Source organism: Pelodiscus sinensis, chromosome 3 (genome assembly GCF_049634645.1).
Source record: "Pelodiscus sinensis isolate JC-2024 chromosome 3, ASM4963464v1, whole genome shotgun sequence".
Classification (NCBI taxonomy): domain Eukaryota; kingdom Metazoa; phylum Chordata; order Testudines; family Trionychidae; genus Pelodiscus; species Pelodiscus sinensis.
Window position 1 is genome coordinate 138853768 of NC_134713.1, and position 22758 is coordinate 138876525.

The window sequence follows — 22758 nt, forward strand, 5'->3', positions numbered from 1 at the left end:
CCATCTCCCGGGGAGACGGCTTTTCTGCCTCAGAGAAGCCACCACCCCAGGAGCTATGCAGCCAGTCTCTGTTGGCTCTGTTACCAGGGAGGTGGCTCCACTGTCCTGCCTCCCCCGGAGCCTGAGTGTAACCAACACCATCAACTGATAAGTATCAGCTTATAGGTTAAATGATTACATTCCTCTAATATCCCTACACACTATAACTGCCCTTTCCCCTCCTCAGAGCCAACAGGCACTAGAATAAACTGGGACAGCATGAAACGCAAAAACCCAGCCAGGACCTTGGCTGGGTGTGTACTTAAGTGCCTGCCAGCAATAGTCATCCACCCCTCTGCAGTGATTGAGGAGTCCAGAGTCATCACTAAATCATAAGATAATCACTGAGTGTATTAGTACATTGTCTGTTAGTCAGCTAGTCAAGGAAATTGTTTGGGAAGCTCCTTACTTCCTGAACTGTGTTCTCAAGCTAGAGGGCAAGGGTTTGGGGATTGTATTACTTGCTGTTGATTAAGCCTGAGGAAGAACTTACCACTTTATCCCATTTATGAGTCCTTTGAGCTATAATGAACCCAGTCAGACACATTACTAACTGCTGCACAAAAGATATAGTGGCCATTTAATGCCTCTACAAAGTATGAGTATGAACAGAACACTCACTTTACATATGCTTTATCAGGTCACGTGATATGGAACTTATGGATCTTATCAGTAGGGGCACTAGTTACTGTTTTACACTATTATATTACACTAGAAGACTTACCTGGCATTGCTCGGGTCCTTAACTCAGTTAACTTTTGTTTTTTGGAAAATGAAATGAAAATGTATATACAGGCAGTCCCCGGGTTACGTACAAGATAGGGACTGTAGGTTTGTTCTTAAGTTGAATTTGTATGTAAGTCGGAACTGGTACATATTGTAGGGGAAACTCTAGCCAAACATTTCTCCAGAGCTCAGTTTTATTCTCCCACACCTCACTTCCCTCAGTCCTTTATTCTCAAGCTGAGGTGTCTGCTGAGAAAAGCCGCTCCGCGTCTCCCTGGTCTGCTGGGGAGGGACGCTAGCTTCGCGTCTCCCGGGTCTGCTGGGGGGAAGCAGATAGTGCAGGTTTGCCTCACCCCGTTTGTAAGTAGGGATCCGATGTAAGTCGGATCCATGTAACCCGGGGACTGCCTGTACTTCATTTGAATCATTGCTCTGGGGCGGGGCTGGGGATGAGGGGTTCATTATTGGCAGCGCCTCACAGCTGAAGTACCTGCTTCCCCTTCCCCTCATCTGATAGAGGCAGAAAGGTGGGGGAATCAACATTTGCTTATCAGATAGTCGATTAGTCTTCAACATCCTTAGACTGGATGTGTGTTGTGGTCACTCTGTGGTAATCTCCAAGGCTGCTAGAAGCCAGGGTGTGGCTGGTGTTTACTGACAGGCTGCTGGAGATAGAGGTATGGGACCAGGGCAGAGTTGGGCTGGAGATGTTGTTTTTGTGCTGTTGTTAAAAATCCAGTCTTAGGAAAAGTCCCCTTGTTTGACCAACTCTTGGATGGTATTAATAGTGCTAATAATTGTCTTCTCACGTGCTGTTCAGGATTTAGCTGGAGGGGAGATGAGTGGTGACATCATCTGTATCCCATTCTGGCTTGGTTTGGCTAGGACATACTTCAAGATTAGGACAGAAAAGGCTTGGGGTGCCAGAAGATTGTGGGACCCCTTATTGTTTTGTCCACCAATAAGGCCTAATATCAAACACATCAATTTGGACTTACTAAATTCTGACTAAATTTACTAAACTGTTACCTCAGCTATAAAAACTATGTTCTTCTAAGCTCCACCTAAACAGACTCCACACACTTGCAATGCCAAAATGAGATGCCACTGACACTCAATTGTGCAGATTTTCACAATGGCAGGCAGAAAGCGAAAGGTACTGAAGATACATTAAAAGTAATATCTATTTTATCTTAATGAAATCTAACAATTTAGGCTAAAATAATATAGTGGGATGGGAAATGTACATATACAGGTAGGCTGTCCAACTAAAAATGGCATCTTTGCACTCAGATCCTCTCTCTTTGAACATTCAGCTTCATAGCTGCTGACTTAGCAAGTAAAATTAAGTTTTTACTGCTTTTCACTCCAATTACCTCTGTAGACAGAACCATAGCACAAGTAGCTAAAAGCACAAAAATAGCATTTTTTTAAGTACTCCAAAAGTAGGAAATCTGACAAACAATGAGACAACTGAATGATGCAGGTGCTTAAGAAGCATTTCCCTCACTTCTTCTGCAGAGAAGTGAAATGAATCCTTTGCAGCAGTTTTCTCTGTAGAAGAGGTGAGGGAAATCCTCACACTTGAGCTGTTCTTTTTTATGTGAAAATTTGAAAAATTGTCCTAGAGTGAAGTTTCAGTAGAGAAGGGCTAAGAACAATTTGATAAATTAAACTGTAATAAGTTCCCAGGACGAGATGGTATTCACTCAAGAGTTTGGAAGTAACTCAAATATGAAACTGCAGAACTTTTAACTGTAATAAGTAATCTATTGCTTAAATTAGCCTCTATACCAGATGGCAGGATGATAGCTAATGTAACATCAAATTTTTTAAAAGGCTCCAGAAGTAATCCTGGCCATTACAGGCTGGCAAGCCTAATTTCAGTAGCAGGCAAATTGGTTGAAACAACAGTAAAGAAAAGAATTATCAGACACAAAGGTGAACACAATATGTTGAGGAAGTCAACATGGTTTTTGTAAAGGGCAATCATGTCTCGCCAACCTACTGGAATTCCTTGACAGTTCAGCAAATGTGAACAAGAGTGATCCAGTTTATATAGTGCACTTGGACATTCAGAAAACCTTTGACAAATTCCCTCACCAAAGGCTTGTGAGTAAAGTAAGCTGTTATGGGATAAAAGGGAATGTCCTTTCATTGATCAGTAGTTGGTGAAAAGACAGGAAACAAACAGTGGGAATAAATAGTCTGTTTTCACAATGGAGCGAGGTAAGTAGCAGGGTCTCTTGTATTAATTTTGATTAAACAAATGGGCTAACAGTGTTACTATAACTCAGTCACTAACATTAAATGTGTTAAACAAGGTGCTGGGATTGGTAATAGGGATATTTGCTTGCTTAGTACCATGGCAAACATACCATTAAAATCCTTTTACCCTTTTATTAGGTATTGAAAAGAAGGAAAACCACTAAAGTAGTTTAAAAATAAATTACTAGAAGACTTACTCCATGTTGCTTCTATCCTTTAGGGCAGGAGGCTGGGGATGTCGGGGTGGGGTGCAGAAGTCTGGGCAAAGGCGTGGGGCAGGAGGCTTGTGTCATAGGGGTACAGGAGTCAGGATTAGGGGTGAGGAGGGGCTCAAAGCAGGAGTGGGGGTGCAGGAGTCAGCATACAGGGCTAGGAGGTGTGGAGGTGTGGAGGAGGGGCTTAAGAGAGAGAGGGTAAAGGGTGGGTGCACTCACTGGTTTCTCTGTGGCACTTCCCACCTGCACTCTCCAGGACTGACCGAAGGTAGCAGAGACTGCATGGCCCAGTTGTTGGCTAATCCACGGGAGTGACCTGGGGCTTTAGGAGCCATGCTGGCCAGCCAGCAACTGCTTCCTGCAGATGCCAAGTGACAGGGGCAGTGCTTCCAGCCAGTGGCTGCTCCCTGGGGCTATGTCTAAACTGCATCCCTCTGTTGACAGAGGGATGCAAATCAAGCACATCGAAATTGCTAATGAAGCCGGGATTTAAATATCCCGTGCCTCATTAGCATAAACATGGACGCTGCTTTTTTTCGAAACAGAGTTTTTTCGGAAGAAAACAGCAGTCTAGACGTGGAGCTGTCGAAAAGAAACCCTTTTTCGACAGATCCTGTATTCCTCAAAAAAGGAGGTTTACAGGACCAGTTTTCGAAAAAACTCAGTTTAGAAAAAAAGCAGCGGCCATGTTTATGCTAATAAGGTGTGGGATATTTAAATCCCGGCTTCATTAGCAATTTTGATTTGCATTTCTCTGTCTACAGAGGGATGCAGTCTAGACACACCCTATGCAGGCTGCCCTGGGGAGCGAGGACAACCACAGCCTTCTCTCCCTGCAGCAGCTTGGAGCCAGGTGAGAAGCACCTCTCCATGGCCGCTGGAGCTGCAGATGGCACAGCCGTGGGAGCGGTTCATGTCCTCCCACTGGGGCAGGGCCAGGTTCAAGACTGTGAGAAGTACCGGCACTGACTGGAGCTGCTCTTAGCATTCAGTTTAGCAGGTCTTAAGTATAGACGTGGCCTCAGAGGCCAATGCTGGGCTCACAATAGAACTTTCTACATGAATTGCAAGGGTGTCAACTCCCCTTAATTACTTATATTCCAGCTTTTCCAAACGGAATAGCCATCTATGTGAATTAATGGACATTCAGGGCTAAGGCCTCTGCCCAGATTCAGAGCTTCCAGCAACAGTGCTTGTTTTTCTTACTTCTTTTTGCTGCTCTTACTGCTCCTCTGCAGCAGAAGGTTTAGCTGCTGGGTCCATGTATCCACTGGCCTGGTCTCTCCCTAGAAACCATTTGTGTGCTAGAATGCAGAGAACCTGCCATAGAACACAGATCTACCACACACTGGTGCCACATGCTGTCCCTCCTACACAGCTAGCAGAACAGCCAGGCTTCTACTACATCAAATGTTTTCAGTTTCTCTTTTTTGGACCATGGTATTTGATTCTAGAAATAAACAGATTTTAGTCTCAGAGGGGTTGTTGGGTTAATTTCTAAGGCTACGTCTTCATTATGCTTTCTTCTGGCAGAAAATATGGTAATGAGGGAGTAATTAGCATAAGTCATGATCTCATTAGCATATTTTCTGCCATTTCTTTTTGCGCAAGAGGTTTTTGTGCAAAAAGAAGCAGTGTGGACTTTTTTTTTTTGGCACAACCCCCCTCCCTTTCCCGTCCAAACTGCTTCTTTTTATGCAAAAACCTCTTGCGCAAAAAGAAATGGCAGAAAATTTGCTAATGAGATCGCAACTTATGCTAATGAGTCCTTCATTAGCATAGTTTCTGCCAGAAGAACTCGCAGTGAGGACGAAGCCTCAGGTATCACAGGACTCCTCATTGTTTTTACAGTGTTTTGTGATGGGGACTGACAAATAACTTCTTGTGTCTTTGAATTGCACAGAGAGGGCCTAACCTGCACTCACTAATGTTCATATAGTTTTACTATTTTTAATGCCTTACAAAGGTGCTAAACTGCCAGAACTAGAGTTAAAGTGGCCTCCAGCAGCAACACAGTACTTTTCACTATTTTCTGAAAAGGAAAACATTTTGGACTTACGCCTCCAATCAGCTCTGCATTCCATGAGAACATGAAAGAAGGACTTTAAAAATTCTGTGGCAACGATTTTTTGATTACAAGATGTAGAAAAGGCAGCCATTCAGGATAACTAAGGACAGAAAAACATTAACTCTGCCATAGCTTAGAAGTCTGATGTTCATATACTACTATACTAGCTTTAGGTTTCAAAGGAAAAAATGAAGTAGTAAGGGGGAAAAAAAAGAAATAAAGAAAAAAGGGAAACATGCAAGAAAAAATGGCCTGATCCAAAGCCTACTGAAGTCATTAGAAAGGCTGTCATTTCAGTGGACTTTAAAATTGGACCCAATGTGTCTCAAGTAAAGAGCCCAAATGTTCTCTTATTTCTCTCTAATTTTCTGTTTACTTGATTTTCTTACACAGGACTGCCTCTATTAAGACATAGTCCATTTTTCTACATCTGGCATTGTAACAGCTGTGAAATGTTGCAGTATCAGAATCTCTGGGCATAGTCAAATCCATGTGGGTTTTTAAATTTTATTTTCTTGCCAGTTTAGTCATATTATGAACAAGGCAGAATTCTTCAGAACTGAGGAGTGCAGTATTATATATGCACTTTTCGCCAGGACTTTGTTTCTCAAGATTGCCAGCGTTCCAAAAACTCCTTGAACATATGTTTATCATTTCCATAATGAAAGAACACCTCCAGTGTTCTACAGAACTGCTGAGAGTTAAACCGTACACTTGATACTCCTGGGAAATTCTGCGCCAAAAAATTAAAAATTCTGCATATAATATTTTAAAATTCTGCAAAATTCTACACAGTCATGTTAGTTTCAATCTTTTTGGTAATTTATTTTAAAATACCTATCAGCAAGTATCTCTGTAACAATAGACATACGCACACACTTCCTCAAGTAAAGAAACTCCTGTGAATACCCTGTTTCCTTGTCTCCTCTATCCCCCCAGAGTCCAGTCATGGGATCCGCTACCGTAGATACCTGCATCCAGTCTCTCCCAAAGCCCTGCCACATACCCCTCTGGTTAAGTTCCCTGTAAGCTGCATAGCTGCACAGCTGCCTATTTAGTACTGCACAGGCACTTCAGAAAGTTGCACAGGGAATGGACCTGCAGCAGCCGGGGGGGTCGTCCCAATCCTGGGCCCAAACCTAGCCATCCCTTTAATGGCCCAGACTCTGCGTGTGCAGGGTGAGCTGGCCTGGTCCTGATCTTGCCACAGCGGCTATGCCTCAATCCTGCTGTGGCCAGGGTAAGTTCCCCTGCCCCTGAACCTGCAGTGGAAAGAGTACTGCAACCTTGACTAAGCCTGTGCCATGGCTGCCTGGTCCTAACCCAGCCCCTGCCACAACCACAGCACCTCAGCCCAGCCCCGGTCTCTATCCTGCTATGGCCTGGCCCCGAAGCTGCCATGGTGGGGAGAGGTGCTGTTCTCCCTCAGCCCAGGTGTTGTGAGGAGAGAGAGCTGAGGGGAACCCTCTCTCCTTACAATAGACCTGGAGCACCCTCCTTCAGCCCAAATTATTCCCACCCCATAGCCTTTACCCCCAGCTGGAGCCCTCAAAGCCCTGCACTCCAATCCTCTGCCCCAGCCCTACCCTAGAGCCTGCATCCCCAGCCAGACCCTTCACAGCCTTGCACCCCAATCTGCTTTCCCAGGCCTGAGCCCCATCCCACACTGCAAACCCCTTGACTCCACTCGCACCACCTGCATTTTGTTATGTGCACCAATATGAAGGTGTTGCATCAGACATCACCTCCATATTGGAGCACATAACAAAATTCATTCCACTCAGGGGGTGGGAATAATTAGAGGGAACCCTGCCCTCTGGCACAGATACCCACATCCTCACTTTTCAGAGACCAACCATGACCCCACCTATTATGCTTATATGAAGCACCCGGGATCTTTTTAGAGGAAAAGGCACTATGCTGCCTTTACTAAGAATACAATAGAAAAGCAGTTAGAATATACTTACACACACACACACACACACACGTCCTGCCAGTAGATGTTACAGTTATCAGTCCGTTGCTCACATTAGACTGGTGGCCAAGCAGGGTAAGCATGAGGGGAAGAACCAGGTTCTTTCAGTCCAGGCTGAGATGCCAGTCTCCAGTGGCAAGACAAACCTAAAAATTATGGCAAAGCAGCTCCTTTTTATAGCAGTTTTCCTTGATTGGAATCAGTAAGTTTTGTACTGTCATGCTGTAATCAATCGTTGGTCGAGGAGTGCTTGTGTTCTTAAGTTGTTCTTCCTATATCACAGCCATCTTGTCCAAGTTGATAGAAGCTTGCCTTATCTTTCAGGGTCGTCAATCTGCCCATCATCTGCTTCTTGATAGAGGTATACAGCAATCTCCTGGCACTTTTATGTCTGCCCTCCGCTTTTCCCTAGAACATCTGGTCTGGAGATGGCCTTCACACATTTATCTTCTAACGCACGTTTCTCATTCACACACACAAAACAAAAGGGATTTCTTTACTACATAGACACAATATGAATATTTAAGCAGGAACATCAAATTTCAATTTAAAGACAACAATCATCACACCCTTTCACTTATTTCACAATATTAGTTTTAAAACCTAAACCAAAAACCATAAGAATCTATCCCTGCCTTGGAATCAGTTTCAGACACAAAATTCTGGCTGGTGCACTTTTACCAATGGTAAGGAAAAAGTCCTTTCTGCTTTCAGAAAGGGTGGCTGGCAAGGTACACTGAGGCACATTATATTACATAAAGCTACATTTTAACTACATGGCTACACCTCGCCCCCTTGCACAGATATCTCACTCCTCTGCCAGGAGCCCCTGTCACCCACTTCCAGTGTGGGCTATTGGTCAGTGCAATAGATTAGAACTTAAGAAATGTGTTTTCTATTCCTAGCTCAGGCCCTGCCCAGCAGAGTGATTTCCATTTCTCAGTCTTCCCATCCATAAAATGGAGCTGATGATGTTTACCTCCTTTCAAAGTGTTTTGAAAACTATGGAGGAAAAGCTTTGTGTTAAGAGCTACCTAGTCTTCTTCTCCTCAACAATTTGTATAAACACTGAAACATGATTGATACATGCTTCTTTTTTTCACCTGAGATTTGTATCACGCTATTTGGATGGAAATATGAATTCAATTAAAAATGTCCAAAAACAACACCATTTTTATTAACTAAAACTACCTTATGCATTGAGATCATTAAGAAATAGAAGTATGTTTATCAAACTATAATTTGCATTTAAACTAAATGTGACCTCTGGGGTATCTGGTATTGGCCACTGTCGGCAGACAGGATATTGGGCTACATGGACCTTTGGTCTGACCCAGTATGGCCTTTCTTATGTTCTTATGTTCTTACCTCCCTAAAGAAAGAATGAACTTAATTTAGTAACTAAGAATTATACCATTCACCAGTGCCAAAAATAATGAGAAATGAAGAAGCTGAAGAAATTTATGTTACTGAAATTGCTTAAAAATGTGCATAGAGACTGTGTAGCCTCCTGGTTAGCAAAGAGAAGTATCAAATTTAGTGCAAAGGCTATTCTGAGTTGCAATGCAACATGTTATAGTGATTACCAACTGAGCCGGTCTTGAAGAAAATAACTAACAAGTACAAATGCAGACCCAGATTAAAATCAATTATGTAAGGGTAAGGTTTCCTCCTCAATGATTTTTGATAATGATGAAAATTATTATTTAAATGTATTTTATTTCACTCAGTCCTTCCCATTTTGTTCTTAAGGGAGGTTGCTGCCTGGCACTGGTGCAGGATCCCTTTGGGCACCAGGGAATGGGGATCCCTTTGGGCATGTCTACACACATGCACTGATAATTAGAGAGCGAATACACTGGTTGATTCCTTTAAGATTCCCTCTGACATTCTGAGTTCAACACTCCTGGCTTGACACAGAAGAGGGGGAAATCCATTCAGAAAATGCTGAAATAAAGAACTTTTGATTAGATAAAAACATGAGCTCCTGAAAATGAGGAGAAAGGGAGGCAGAGTCTGCAGGGGTACATACTGTCCACCCAGGTTCAACAATGTTTGAGTGCAGGGGTAGATGACCATTTTGCGGGGCCCAGGGCAGCACAATTTCGCAGGGCCCCCCTTTGCCATGGCGCATGCGCGGTGGCGCCACAGCGCATACGCGGGGCTTCTTGAAGCGCGGGGCCCGGGGTAGCTGCCGCACTTGCCCTGCCCTATATCCACCCCTGTTTGAGTGTGTAGGCCTCCCTGCACTTTGAGTAAGACAGAAGCATGCAGGCTGCTCTGTTAAATGTTTTCTTAGGGCTTGTCTACAACTGCCAATTTTTTTCACCAGAATACAGTCTTTGGTAATGAGATGAAGGAGGTGTACACACTGCAAAGCAACTTTTGGCTACAAAACTAAATTTCAGTGATGTAATAAAACCACTGTTGTGAGCGTCATATGGCTTTTTATGCAAATGTGTTATCGCCATGGTGCCAGTACAACACTGTGCTTGATTTTATCGCTGTAATTGGCCTCCAGAAAGTGACCCACAAGGCCTGCCGTGATCTTTGTGGTGTTTATTTTGAATTCAGCAGCTGTAGAGGCTCACTCCTGGCCCCCCTTCAGAGCTCTTTCTGATAGCTGAGTGGGTTGTAGGGATGTTAATGTATAGATGGTTAAACAATTAATCAATAAACATGGACTTATTTGGCTAATCCAAACGACTACACTCTGCCCCCCCCCCTTGCTGCTTCTGTATCAGAGGCAGCAGGTATGGGGAGATGGGAGCCAGTGCCCATGGGGAGCCGGCTTTTCAAATGGTTGTCTATGTGTGCCAGTTCCCACAGAGCTGGCTGGACCCCTCTCCCCTGCTGCCTCCCACAGAATCAGCAGTGCGGGTGGCCGGTGGGAGCTGGTGCTCAGAGGGAGCTGGCTTAAAAGATAGCTTCCCACGAGCATCAGATCCTGTGGAGCTGCCTGGCCTCCCTACCCTCACACTGCTGCCTCTGCACAGAGGGTGAGAGGAGCCAGGCGGGAGCCAGTACAGGTTGGAAGCCAATTTCTTGCATTTATCAGCTCCTGTGGAACCACCTGCCTTCCCCCTTGCTGCTCCCCACAGAGGCAGCAGGGAGAGGCAGTCAGGAGTCGGTGTTCACGGGGGAGCTGGCTTAAAAGCCGGCTCCCCATGACTACCGGCTTTGTGGAGCCACCTGACCCTTTCCCCACGCTGCTGCCTCTGTATCACTGAACGCCAAGGCAGCAATGGATGCGTGTGAGCGAGAGAGACTCTGTGCTGTGCATAGCCCGGGAGGGAAGAGTTTCTCCTGACTCAGGACCATTTGCTTCCAGTGACTGTTTGAGCTTATGAGACAGCAGGGAGGCACATTCACTCTCCCTCAACACACATGGCATCTGGGGTCATCAGCTGCTGTAAATGGTTTTTACGGACAGTATAAAAAATTACTGACAACAACCAAGCTTCCTTATGGACACATTCTTAGGTAGTATAAAAATAGCTCAAAAGGACAAAAGTGAACAATAGTCAATGGTTTTGTTCAGACATCACACACACCAGTGTTCTTAAGCTAGTTTCACCTACTTATTGTCTGCATCAGCATCAGCAAGTAGCCAATGATAATTTGCTTTAAAATTTAAATTTAAAATGTAATATACAGTGGCCAATGGGAATTTGATTTGCTTTAAAATTTAACTGTTTTGGGGCTACATCTGAGGACACATTTTGAAACATAGCACTGGAAAGCACTTTGCTTTTTGTGTGGCGACAAAGCCCTGATTTTTTCCTATTGAATCCTCAGTAGCTCTCTAGTATGCTATTACTGTAGTAATGCATCCCCTATTTATGAATGAAGGCACGGGAAGCTGTTCCCTTCCCTCATTTTTTGTGTAGAGGGAAAAAACCAACCAACAATCCAAATTATATGGAATAACTTTTTCATTCACTTGTTCCTTTCCATAAATGAGTTAAAGTGAATAGTTATTTAACACAGATACTGTATACAATTTCCAGTCTCTCTGGTTTTTTTTAACCACCTGCCTGACATCTCTTAGTCAATTTCTCACCCCTGATATATGGAGAATAAAATAGAAAGCATTTTTCAATATTCTTTACCTTTGGAAGACATTTTAAAAGGATGCAGATTAAAATGTTACATACATATTTCAGGAAGGGTGTGTTAGAATAGAGAACTAATTTAAGAAGGGGGGAACTTTAGAAGAAAGTCTCTCTAATGGAAAGATTTGTTTTCTTCCTCTCCATTAAACATCTGTTGGGGCATGGGGAAGGCTCCAGATAACTAAATGCTCTGCCAATGTGTAGTTCATCAGAGGTCTTTAGCAGACCATTAATAACAGTATTTCTCAGAAAACCTCTCCTCCCTGCCAACTTCCTCTTTCTATTTGTCAGCTTTTCCATGGCCATCTCCATACTTTTCTCTAGGGCACTGTTAACAAACTGAACCCCTTACTGAATTAATTCCTGCCACTTCTCGCCCTTCCTTCAAATTCTTCTCAGACCCTTCCCCTGCTATGATGCCTACAAGAAATTAGCCAATCAATAATGGTTTGTGTACCAGTTGGGGATATAGAATTTTATTTAGCTAAAATAAATTAAGAATAAAAACCTATCAAAATGTGTGGGATGCAACAGATTGCTTAAATACCTGTGTGATCTTTTCTTAGTTACCCTTGTCCTTCCTTTCCTGCTTTTGTTTGTCATACCTGCTTTTATGTCTCATCTAAAAGTCCCTCCCCCCACCTTATACTGTGCCTAGCATAATGAGGTCATTTGGCCTGTGGGAGATATTTCAATATACACAACAGCAAAGAAGTCACTACCACGACGGAGACAATTTGGTTACTCCCAGAGCCAATGAACTGTCAGAAGTCTTACTGCTGTTAGCTAAAAGGAGATGTTAGCCCAGTCTCAGATAGCTATGTTGTTCGCATTTGAACAACAAAGGAGACAGGGTTTTTCTACAAGGAACTCACCAGCAAATATTTTGCTGTGGAGCTAAAACAGTCGCTATGGTCAAAAACTTAAAGGCCAGTGATTGCATGATTCTGGTTATTAAATTGAGAACTCCCTGTGTAGAGGAGTCAGGGAATATTGTTTCCTTCAGCATCATAGCTTAAGGAAATGTTGTTCTCCCCCTCATCCTTCAGTTCCTATTCTTGATGCTTATATCTCATTGGCTGGCCTACCAAAAGGTGCTGCATATAACTGAGCCATATGTCAGAAAGCATGTTCATATTAGGAAAATAAAGCTCAGTATCTGGTCACAGAAAGCAGAACTACTGGTGCAATGGATCACTTTGTCACTGTGTGTAAGTCCATTCATCGCTCCTAAGCCTTCAAAAGCTATTTTATATTCTTTCTTATATGGTGCTTATTGCTACAATATGTAAGTGCCTTCCAGCAGTGTGTAGCACAACTTGACTCACTTCAGTCCAAGGTTGTTTTTCTCATTCTCTCCACAGAGGCAGGGAGTGTCTTGTTGTGGTAGGGTGTGATTGTTTGTTTAAACACACACGTTGCAATGTGTTTGTTAGAGAAGTCAAAGGCTTGGCACTGAAGTGATGAGATCTGTGAGGGCCATCGGTCTTGTGAGAGTTCATTCGCCTGTCACAGACCAGCCACTGAGAAAGTTCTGTCCTCTGCATAGATGAATTTTACCCTCAATGTATGTTAGTTGTCTACAGAATAAGATAGTTTTGCAGAGTGAGAGTTAAATTCTGTCCTTTGTTTTACCTACGTAATTCACTTTGGTTTCAAATGTGGTGCCTTGGCTATATCAGCATAAAAACTAAGAAAAACTGTGTAATCTTCCTGCCTGGTAGCACCAACAGTGGCCAGGGCCAGGTTCAATATCTAGGGTTTCCTCTCCATCCATCCAACAGAGAACTGGCTCAAGCCCCCACCCAGTAACCTGGGAAATTCACACAACATCCCGGGCACCTCTGAGAGGCAACGCTTCCCTACTTGCAAGCACAGAGTCCGAGTGTAGAAGAGAAACCTTTAAGAAAAGGAGAGAGAAGTAACGTGGCATTAATTTGGGAAAACACCACAAACAGAGTTCACAACCATAACCACGAATAAACGTCCCAGCCCAAATAAGTTTGGCAATGTCCTTTGCCTCTCAGGTTCTTTAGTCCAGCAATGTAAATGGCCCCTTCACATGCCCAAAATGAAAAAATGAGGAAGAATGGCTCTTGAGCAAGAGGGGGTTTTTGCGCAAGAAGGAGCCATCTACGCTGCTTCTTTTTGCTCAAAAGCCTCTTGTGCAAAAGCAACTGCTAATTAATTATGCAAATGAAGCATGGCAATATTCCATGCCACGCTTCATTTACATAAGTTTTTCCAGAAGAAGGCTACAGTGTAGCCGTAGCCTGAGAGTTTGTGCCAGATTAAGCACAGACTTTCTTCTTTTGAATTATCCTAGTAATTACAGACATTGCAGTTAGTATTAACACAATTTGTGACCCACCACCAGCCAAGTTGATTACAATGATTGATTGATTGATTAAAATGAGCAAAACACCATTGTAACTGCTGAATATCTAACATATCTAAGCAAAGCAGAGGCAAACTGTATTTACATAAACATACCCAGGATTTCTTTCCCATTCTTGCTGGCTATAATGGAAGCATTGATTCAGACCCCGCTTACATGTGAAATAAAATGAAATGAGCACAAAAAAGGAAGAGAAACAAAATGTCATCCAAAACCCCCGCAAGTTTGTTTAGCCACATTATGAAGCAAATCGAGCATTTGGGTAGAGTTGTGCAATTCTTAGAATTAATATAAATTTTGAGATATTTTCTCTAGTGCAAGTAATTTTGGGTGGTCTGAGCTAGGGATGTTAAATATTGGTTAATTAAATAGTTGATTAACCTCGTGATTTCTTATTGGTTACTTGACTATTCTATAGACCCCGGGGGCAGGGTTGGAACTGAGTCATGAGTTGGAACTGAGCCAGGCTGCCTGCCCACCTGGCTCCTAATACACTTTAAATGCAGAGCCAAAGCTGGGGTATGTCCTGGACCCAGCTAGCCTGTTAAAAAATTTACTGGCAAGGAAGGAGAGGAGGAAATGCATGTAGTCTATTGCATTAACCTATAAGCTTTTGCTAATCAGTTAATCAACTATACTATTACATCCCTAGTCTAAGCTATAGGGCCAGTGATGACTACCATTAAACTCATGCACTTCCATTCCAATCAGTGCAATTGAATGGGTGTAAATGCAAGGGTGCCATTTTGGGAGGGAGGGGCTGCAGCTGCATGGACAGGGATCCTACTTGCTTTTCTTCCCTTTCCCCTCATGATCTGGGCTCAAGGGGAAAGCTTGTGTCACTTACACCTCAGACTCCTTCCCTCTCCAAGCCAGCGTGAGTGGAATGTAGGCAAGCTGTATGCTTTCCCCTTGCTCCCGGATTGTGAGGGAAAGGGAAGACGAGAAAGCAGCATCCTGGCATGTACAGCTGCACCCCTCTCTTGCCCTCCCAAAATGGTGCCCTTGTTTGGGAGCCTAAATAGACTTTTTAAAAAATATTCTCTTAAGTGCAGTTTGTCTGAGCTTCAGACATGCGGGCCTTTGATAGCTTTGCCCAGCCCAAGAGGAGGTAGGGCTGTAGGAGGATCTCAGAGAGCTGCTGTGCAAACAGAACCACCTGTAATCTGAAGTGGCTCCAGTGCCCTCTACCATGTACCTCCCAGAAACAGAGGGAGAGTATACACTTTGCTAAATTGTCCCACGAACATTTGCCGGCCCAAAATAAAAAAATGCCTAGCTCAGCCTGTTTGATCCAGAAAACTTTAGTAAGGTGTTTGTAAGGCGGCATTTAGTTTCCCACACTGCTTATCCCACTGCTGCCCGGAGAGGAGAAAAGGGGAACAGAAGAAGTGCAAGCTGTTGTGGGAGAATTGCTGGCTGGATGGGATATAGGAGATAGATGAGGAGAAGATGTTGGAGCTGCCTGAGAATGCTGCTCATGCAAGGGTGCCATTTTGGGGGGGGGGGGCTACGGTTGCATGTACCAGGACAATGCTTGCTCTTCTTCCTCTTCCCCTGATGATCAGGGAGCAAGGGGAAAATATGCAGCGTGTGTGCATTTCAGTCATTCCTGGCTGGTGAGGGGAGGGAACAGGAGTAAGTGATTCAAGCTCCTGATAGTAAGGGGAAAGGGTAGAAGAGCAAACAGTGTCCTGATATACATGGCTGTATCTCTCCTGCCTTCCCAAATTGATGTCCTCATACAAGTTTTGATCCAAAGCCAATAGAAAGAGTATGCTTGACTTCAGCAGGGTGTGGCTTAGGCTCCTCTATTACCAATTCTAGCTATTTTTAAAAACTGTCTCAATATTTGAATTGCTAATGGTTTATGGTTCAAAAGTCAAGAGTCAAACTCCAAAAACAGTGAGTTATTTTAATTGTATGTGTTTGCTTTCCAACGTTGGCACAGTGGTAGTAAACTTTTTTAAACCTTTAAGGCTAGAAACTCAGCTTTATTGTTTTCTAACATGAGATTCACATTGTGACACTGAGTGCCTTGGGGGAGTGCTCTGTAACCCCCATATTCCTCATCTGTCTACAATTGTGATATTGCATATAAAGCATGTCATGTCCGGCATCAAGGGAAAGGTTATGATCTGTTGAAAGTCATTTTTCTATCTAAATATGGACATCATTAATGCATATGAAATGTATTGTATGATTTTCACTGAAATATGCTATGGGTTTGGGAGGCACTCAGATACTAGCTCTACAGAGACAATGACAAAGGCGGTAACCAACACTGGCTTGAACAGACATTACCAGCCATTGTCTAGAAATGGAGCCACAATTCGATGACTCACCTGCATGAGGCCATACCAAGGGGATTGCTCAGCCTTGCCTAGGGACTCAGCAAGGGCTGAGTATTGTCCAAGCACATGGACTAAGAGTATAAAAACGAAATGCAGAGGTCTACGGTCAGCCTTCCTCCTTCACCCACATATACTGTAAGAAACCAGGACACAGAAAAGACTAAAGTGAGGGGACTGGACCAGATTTCAAGGGTAAAATCATACTCATGTAATCATTTGATTACTTGATTGAGTAGCTGGGACTTTAAGTCAAATAATAAATAATGAGATGCACATTAATATAGCATTGTCAGCTCATGTGATTTTTTTCCATGAGTAATATACTTTTTGGCTGCTGCTGAAGCCAGTCTTAAGATGACAGGAGAAGCAAAAGGTCTCATGCAGTTTCCAGCTGTGCCAGGGGCAAAATCTTTTCTGGCTTCTCTCCCCCAGTCAGGGATAGCACATGAAGCTGGCAGAAGTTTCTTCCCTACCCTGGATAGGAAATAGGAGATTGTGGAGGAGGGAAGTAGAAGAGGGAACAGCTGCCGACAGTCTCATTGGAGTTGCCTGGGAACAAGGGGGAACTGCTGGAGGTGGAGAGGAGCACAGTGAACCATCCGAGTTACAGTAGGAGGAACAAGGGGCAGATGTGGAGTGGGGGACCTAAAGTTGATGTTGGGGTTCTGGAGAGCATAGGTAATTATGGGATGGACAGATGTGGGGCATTGGTTTTGGGGGAAGAAACTAAAAGCTTCACACCATTGGGCAGCAGAAAATCTTTGCAGCAGAACCCCCAAATCACCTTGGCTGTGTCTACACTGGCATGAATTTCCGGAACTGCTTAAAACGGAATACTATTCCGTTTTCAGTTTTTCCGAAAAAGGAGCATCTACATTGGCAGGCTGCTTTTCCGGAAAAGCCCTTTTTCCAGAAAAGCATCTGTGGCTGATGTAGACGCGCTTTTCCGGAAAAGAGACCCGATTGTCATTTTCGCGATCGGGGCTTTTTTCCGGAAAAGACTACTGAGCTGTCTACACTGGCCCTTTTCCGGAACAGTGTTCCGGAATAAGGACTTATGCCCAAGCGGGAGCAGAATAGTTTTTCCAGAACAGCGGCTGATTTTGTACAGTAGAGCGTTGTTTCTTTTCCGGAAATTCAAGGGCCAGTGTAGACAGCTCGCAGCTTATTCCAGAAAAGCGGCTGATTTTCCGGAATAAGTGGCTCAGTGTAGACACAGCCCTTATGAACTATGTTTGGGAGAGTGGGGAGCACTAACTGCTTCACATAGACTGTGTCTACACAGCAGCATTATTTTATTATTATAATGTTGTGCTGGAGGACTCCGACTCTTGGAACCCTCATTTTACGAGGAGTAAAGCAAGTCAAAGGAAGAGTGTTCTTCCTTTGACTTCCTGCTGTGTAGACAGCATCAAAAGCTGAATTATGCTATTTCGACTTCACTACGCAATTGACGTAGCTCAAGTTGTGTAGCTTAAATCAACTTTAGCCCTGCTGTGTAAATGTACCCATAGTGATTTGTAAGTCAAAAGACTCACCAAACAACACAACCTAATCTTGAAAAAGAGTCATGATTTTTGGCCTTTTAATGGTTGCCAGCCTCCAGGATTGTCCTAGAGTCTCCAACAAATAAAGATTAATCATTTGATGAAACTTCCAGGAAAACATCCAACCAAAATTGGCAGCCATAACCTTTCCTAATTTTCCCAATAATTTTATTATGTTACCATGATTCAGATTCCACATAAACATTCCTTTGTTAGTCAAATGCCATGTAGCATTGGTTATATCCAAAATACAAGCCTAAGAATTTACACCCTTATATAATAGATCCCTAGTGACAATATAGTTATAAGAATTAGCCAATATACTTACAACAGGGTTAGAAGATACCTTCCCATTACTGCATGACTCTAGAGCAGGTAAGAAAAGACCTGGCAAAGAATCACTAGGATACCTTGCTTTTTACATAGTACAGTGAACAAGTGATGCCACTGCTGGTTATTGGGCCTTATGTAAAGCCAGCTGAATCAGTTTAGGGCTGCACTCTGCTCTCTTCAAGGTTTTTTCCCCCTTGTCTCACTTTGCCATAGCTTTCCCTAACTACTAAATTAAGCATTTCTCTCTAATAAATGAAGCATAAAGCCAATTCTTCTTCGTGGAGTGATTGCTCGGGTCTATTCCATAGGTGTGCGCATGCTGCGTGCCTGTGTCGTCAGACGGCATTTGCAACTCCGTATGACTACATTACCCCCCCTAGTTCGAACTAGGGGGGTAGTGTAGACATACCCTGAAAGCTTTGCAGGTAGTTTCCTGGCTCTTTTCAGGATGGGCGTTGGAGAGGAAAAGTAAAGGAGGGGTTTTTTGGAGGGAGAGGGGGACAGGAGGCAACAATAAGGGACAAGGGGAACAAAAAGGGGAAAATAGGGAGCAGCTAAAGAAGTCTGAGGAGAGGAAGGCAGGAGGCAAAAGTTATCCTGTTTGTGAGAAGGACATAGAGGAAAGTTATGCAAATTGTGCCATAACTGATGGATTGCCATGGTTCTTAAGAATAAAACCTGTCTGGGGGATGTTTTTCAACTGAGTCAAATAAGTCAGTTTTGCAGTTAATTCAGCTAATGAGATAAGATCCCTTCAGGTTTTATGGCAAAAGCCATTATAATCTCTCATTTGCGGCACAGTGGGCAAAAGAGCCCAGGTGTTCCACACTTCGCTTATTTGTCATGTACTTTGGTGACTTGTGCCACATATTGGTAGTGTGAGGTTTGCTTTTAGCCCTGGCTCTCCCGTCTGGCCTGGCAGGAAAAAGCTCTAGGAGGTGCTCAGAGATGATAGCAGGGAACAATCTGCTCTGTGAGGTAGCTCCCAAGACTGGTTATTACAGGCAGCCCTGCTCCCTGATGCCACCGAGCAGCCCTTGAGAGAGATGCACTGGATTGACCTCAAAGCAGCAAACAATGCTGTTTGGCGATTAACTGTGAGAATCCTTCTCCACCAACCTCAATGGACAACGTGGGTACATTTACAGAGCAGAGTTATTTCGGAATAACAAAGAGTGTGTCTACACTACAAGCCTTTATTTTGAAATAACGTCGAGCTGGAGGACTTCTTACCCTGACTCATGGTAACCCTCATTTCACAAGGAGAAAGGGAGGTCGAAGGAAGAGTGTTCCTCCTTTGACTTCCTGCTGCGTAGACAGCACCTAAAGCCAAGTTAAGCTATTTCAACTTCAGCTATCCAATTGACATTGCTAAAGTTGCAGAGCTTAATTGGACTTTAGCCCTGCTGTGTAGATGTACCTTGAGGGAGCAGAATGCACTAAGGTCCGAAAAAAACCCTGATAAAGTTTACTTAAAAAAATGTTGAGAAGAAAATGTGATTTAAAGGACTGTAGGGGAAATAGATAAACAAAAGGACACTTTTCACGTAATTTTGAATTGAAATGCTTGATGTATTTAAATATGTGTTGGCCATTATTTGTGTTTTCCCCTTTTTTATTTTTTTGCTACTGAATGCAGTGTGTATTCTCTGCTTTTTTGCTTTTTTCCTCCACCCTGTCATTTTTCCAAATTTTCTCCAACTTTGGAAAAGTTGAGAGTTGCAAAAATAAAAATAAAAAAATGTAAGTCAGCCCCTCTGAAACATCTTAAAATGTCTTTAAGTTTTAATGGAAAAGGGGGGAAAAGAGAGAGGAAAAATTAACAAAGCAAAATAAATCTGTAGATAGCATTCATTCATTTTATTGAATTCAAAAAAGAAAAAGGGCTAGAAAAGTGTGGAGGGAGGAGAAAGGAGGAGGGGAAACTTTTACAATGTTCTCAAAACAAAATTTCTGAAGTTAATCAAAACAAAAACATCAATTTGAAGCTAAATAAAACTAAAATTTGTATCTCAGCCAGTTTGAAAATGTCTCTCAAAAGATTTGAAATAAAATGTTTGAATTTATTTTTCACAGGAAGAAAAGGGGTTCCTATCTGGTTACCTCTTTAGCAGCATCCTGTCTTCAAAGTTACACTTTCAAGTTATGGCAAAATGATTTGTTATGTAACAAAATATAATCAAAGGAAAAACATCCAGAAAGTTCTAGAATCCAGGACAGCCTGCCTTAAGAGTAGATGGGGCAGAGTGTGATTTTCATTTTTAATAATGCTGACTGATATCAGTGTTTATTTTTAAAAATATTGATGTTTATCTATTTAAATGTTTACAAGTGCACAAATATAACTTTTAAGAGCTTTCTTTTCCCATCAATATTGATTTCAATTTTCAGAGTTACAGAAAATTATTGGGGAGGGTCAGACAACAGACGAGGTCAGACAATTATTGAATGACAGCATATGTTAAAATAAAAAAACTTCAAGTTTAATAGCCATTAAAACACATTTTTTATTACCATGTCAAAATATACAAATTAAATTACCTTAAATCAAACTCTGAGTTCTCTAGAAGCATTTCCGTATTTGCTTAGCTGTACATTTTAATTATTATCAGTGAAAGTACATGTGTGTGCATGCGTGTGCATGTAACTGATTAAAATCAAAGTTGAACAATAGTTGCTGATTTAAAAATCTTATCTTTCCAAGCCTACTTACCAGCTTAGGACTTATTCACTTTCAAATAAATGTCTAGTTTTGACTTTTGTTAAGTGTATTCACTGTCATCAACTCGTGTATTATGCTCTTAATCATATATCTCCTCCTCCTCCTAAATTCCAGCTTAAGTTGAATTTTTGTGAATAAATTACTTCAATCTGCCAGGGCTGCCAGTCTAATAGCTTTTTTCAATAGCACCCAGTTTTTAAAAAATCTCCCATTTATGGCATGCAGCTGTAAAATATATGGCATTATCTATGTACCAACTTTTTAAATGGCCATTTCTTCACTTTATACATGGAAAATGTTCTCTTTAGATTTATTATGACTAGAATATACAATAGATCGTATCTATCCATATCCGAGGAACTTCTGTGCTCCTACAGGATGTACTGTATTTATGCAAGTAAAAAATAAAAATTGGAAGAACACAGGATGGTGTTTTCGAGCTAAGTAGCCTCATGTGAACAATCCAAAAAATGAGTGAGTCAGTGGAGGCAGAAAATTCACTTGGTACATCTTCAAGATTGTTGTTTCTGCATCTTTGCAGCATCACTCCCTAAAGAGGGACAAGGGTTACCTTACCTCATTATTCTTACAGTCAAAAGAACTTGTGAGAACCACCATGGTAAGGAATACATATAGATAAAGTAAAAAAAACATCGGTACCCTTTCTAAAAGCTGCTGGGGGTATGTGGGAGAGACCTTGCTGGAGGCTGCAGAACTTACAGGAATGTGAAAATTAGGTTAGTTAGAAACCCAGGAGAGAGCTTCACCCTCATGGCTGCTGTTGCTGGCAGCTAGCTCAGCACTAAGAGCAACCAGTGAGGAGAGGGAGAGAGATCATTTCTGGTGGCTTGGAAGCCTTTGGAAGCTAAATATGTTAATTGTCCACATGGGAGGGCTTTTATGGCAAACTACTGATAGATTTTCTTTTAAAAGGGCTTCAGTCTCTTCTGAGCCACTTTGGAGGGTCTAAAGTTTTGAACTGATAAACCTCTTCCTTTTATATGGTAAGTAGCACATACTGTCTTCTGTAGTTACCAAGGAAAACTACTAAATACATTTCATTCTGTGGCACATTTTGCATTTAAATTTTCTGTTCATCTGAAACATTCACTCTGAAGTTTTGGTAACAGGCAGATTTTTTTTCTATGAGCTCTTGAACTTGTTTTATTTTTGTATTCACCTTTATAGATATATTGGTATATTTTTCTCTTTCTTGCCTTATTTATAATGTTAAAGATAGGCAATGCATGTCTACATATTTAAATTTAATTTTGAACTCTGCATTTCCTTGTTTTTAAGATAATTACAAAATTATTGTGATGATTTAGACTCTTACTTTGCTGTATATATGCACAACCCTAATGCCAGATTAATGTTTTACTTTTTATTTTTGTCCCCCACTATCGTAAAGGGGAAGGGTAGGTCCAGTGGCTAGGGCACTGGCTCAGGCTGTGGGAAACCCTGCTTCAATTCCCTTCTCTGCCATGGACTTCCTGTGTAATCTTGGGCAAATCACTTAGTTCCTCTGTATCTTTGATTCCCTGTCTGTAAAACTGGCATGACATTTCCTCACATGGGTGTTGTGGGTATATGTGCATTCAAGATGGTGATATGCATTGAGCTTTACAGGATAAGAAGTGTTATATAGGAAAGAGGCTGTATTATTAACACTCCATATGGTACTTTTTTCTCCATCAGATACCGATAAGTCACATGTACCCCTAGTCATAGCTGTACTCTAACACAAAATTCAACCACTGTGATACCAAGGTGGAATGATGTTACATAGATACGGACTGTATGAAAGTCAGATGGGCCAGTTTCTTGATACAAAAGTGCATGAGGTTGAAATTAAAATTTTGTGGCAGAGCACAAGTTTGCTGAAATTGAGGTACATACGGCTTTTCAGTATCTGCTGGAGATGGAAGTAAAAAGTCATTGATGAATTGAAAGGTGTGATAAAGTAGAAATGAATGCTGGAGGCTTTTCCCTTCATAT

General features: G+C 42.3%; 1 protein-coding gene across 1 annotated transcript in view; it reads left to right on the plus strand.

Annotated features, from left to right (window-relative positions):
* The first annotated feature begins 21624 nt into the window (after positions 1-21624).
* The window catches only part of LOC102453179 (collagen alpha-6(VI) chain-like), a 33971-nt gene continuing 32837 nt past the window's right edge, over positions 21625-22758 (plus strand). Inside the window, exon 1 of the mRNA XM_006131316.4 lies at positions 21625-21764. Coding sequence (XP_006131378.2) covers positions 21762-21764 — 3 coding nt within the window. The 5' untranslated portion in view covers positions 21625-21761. The remainder of the gene's footprint in view (positions 21765-22758) is intronic.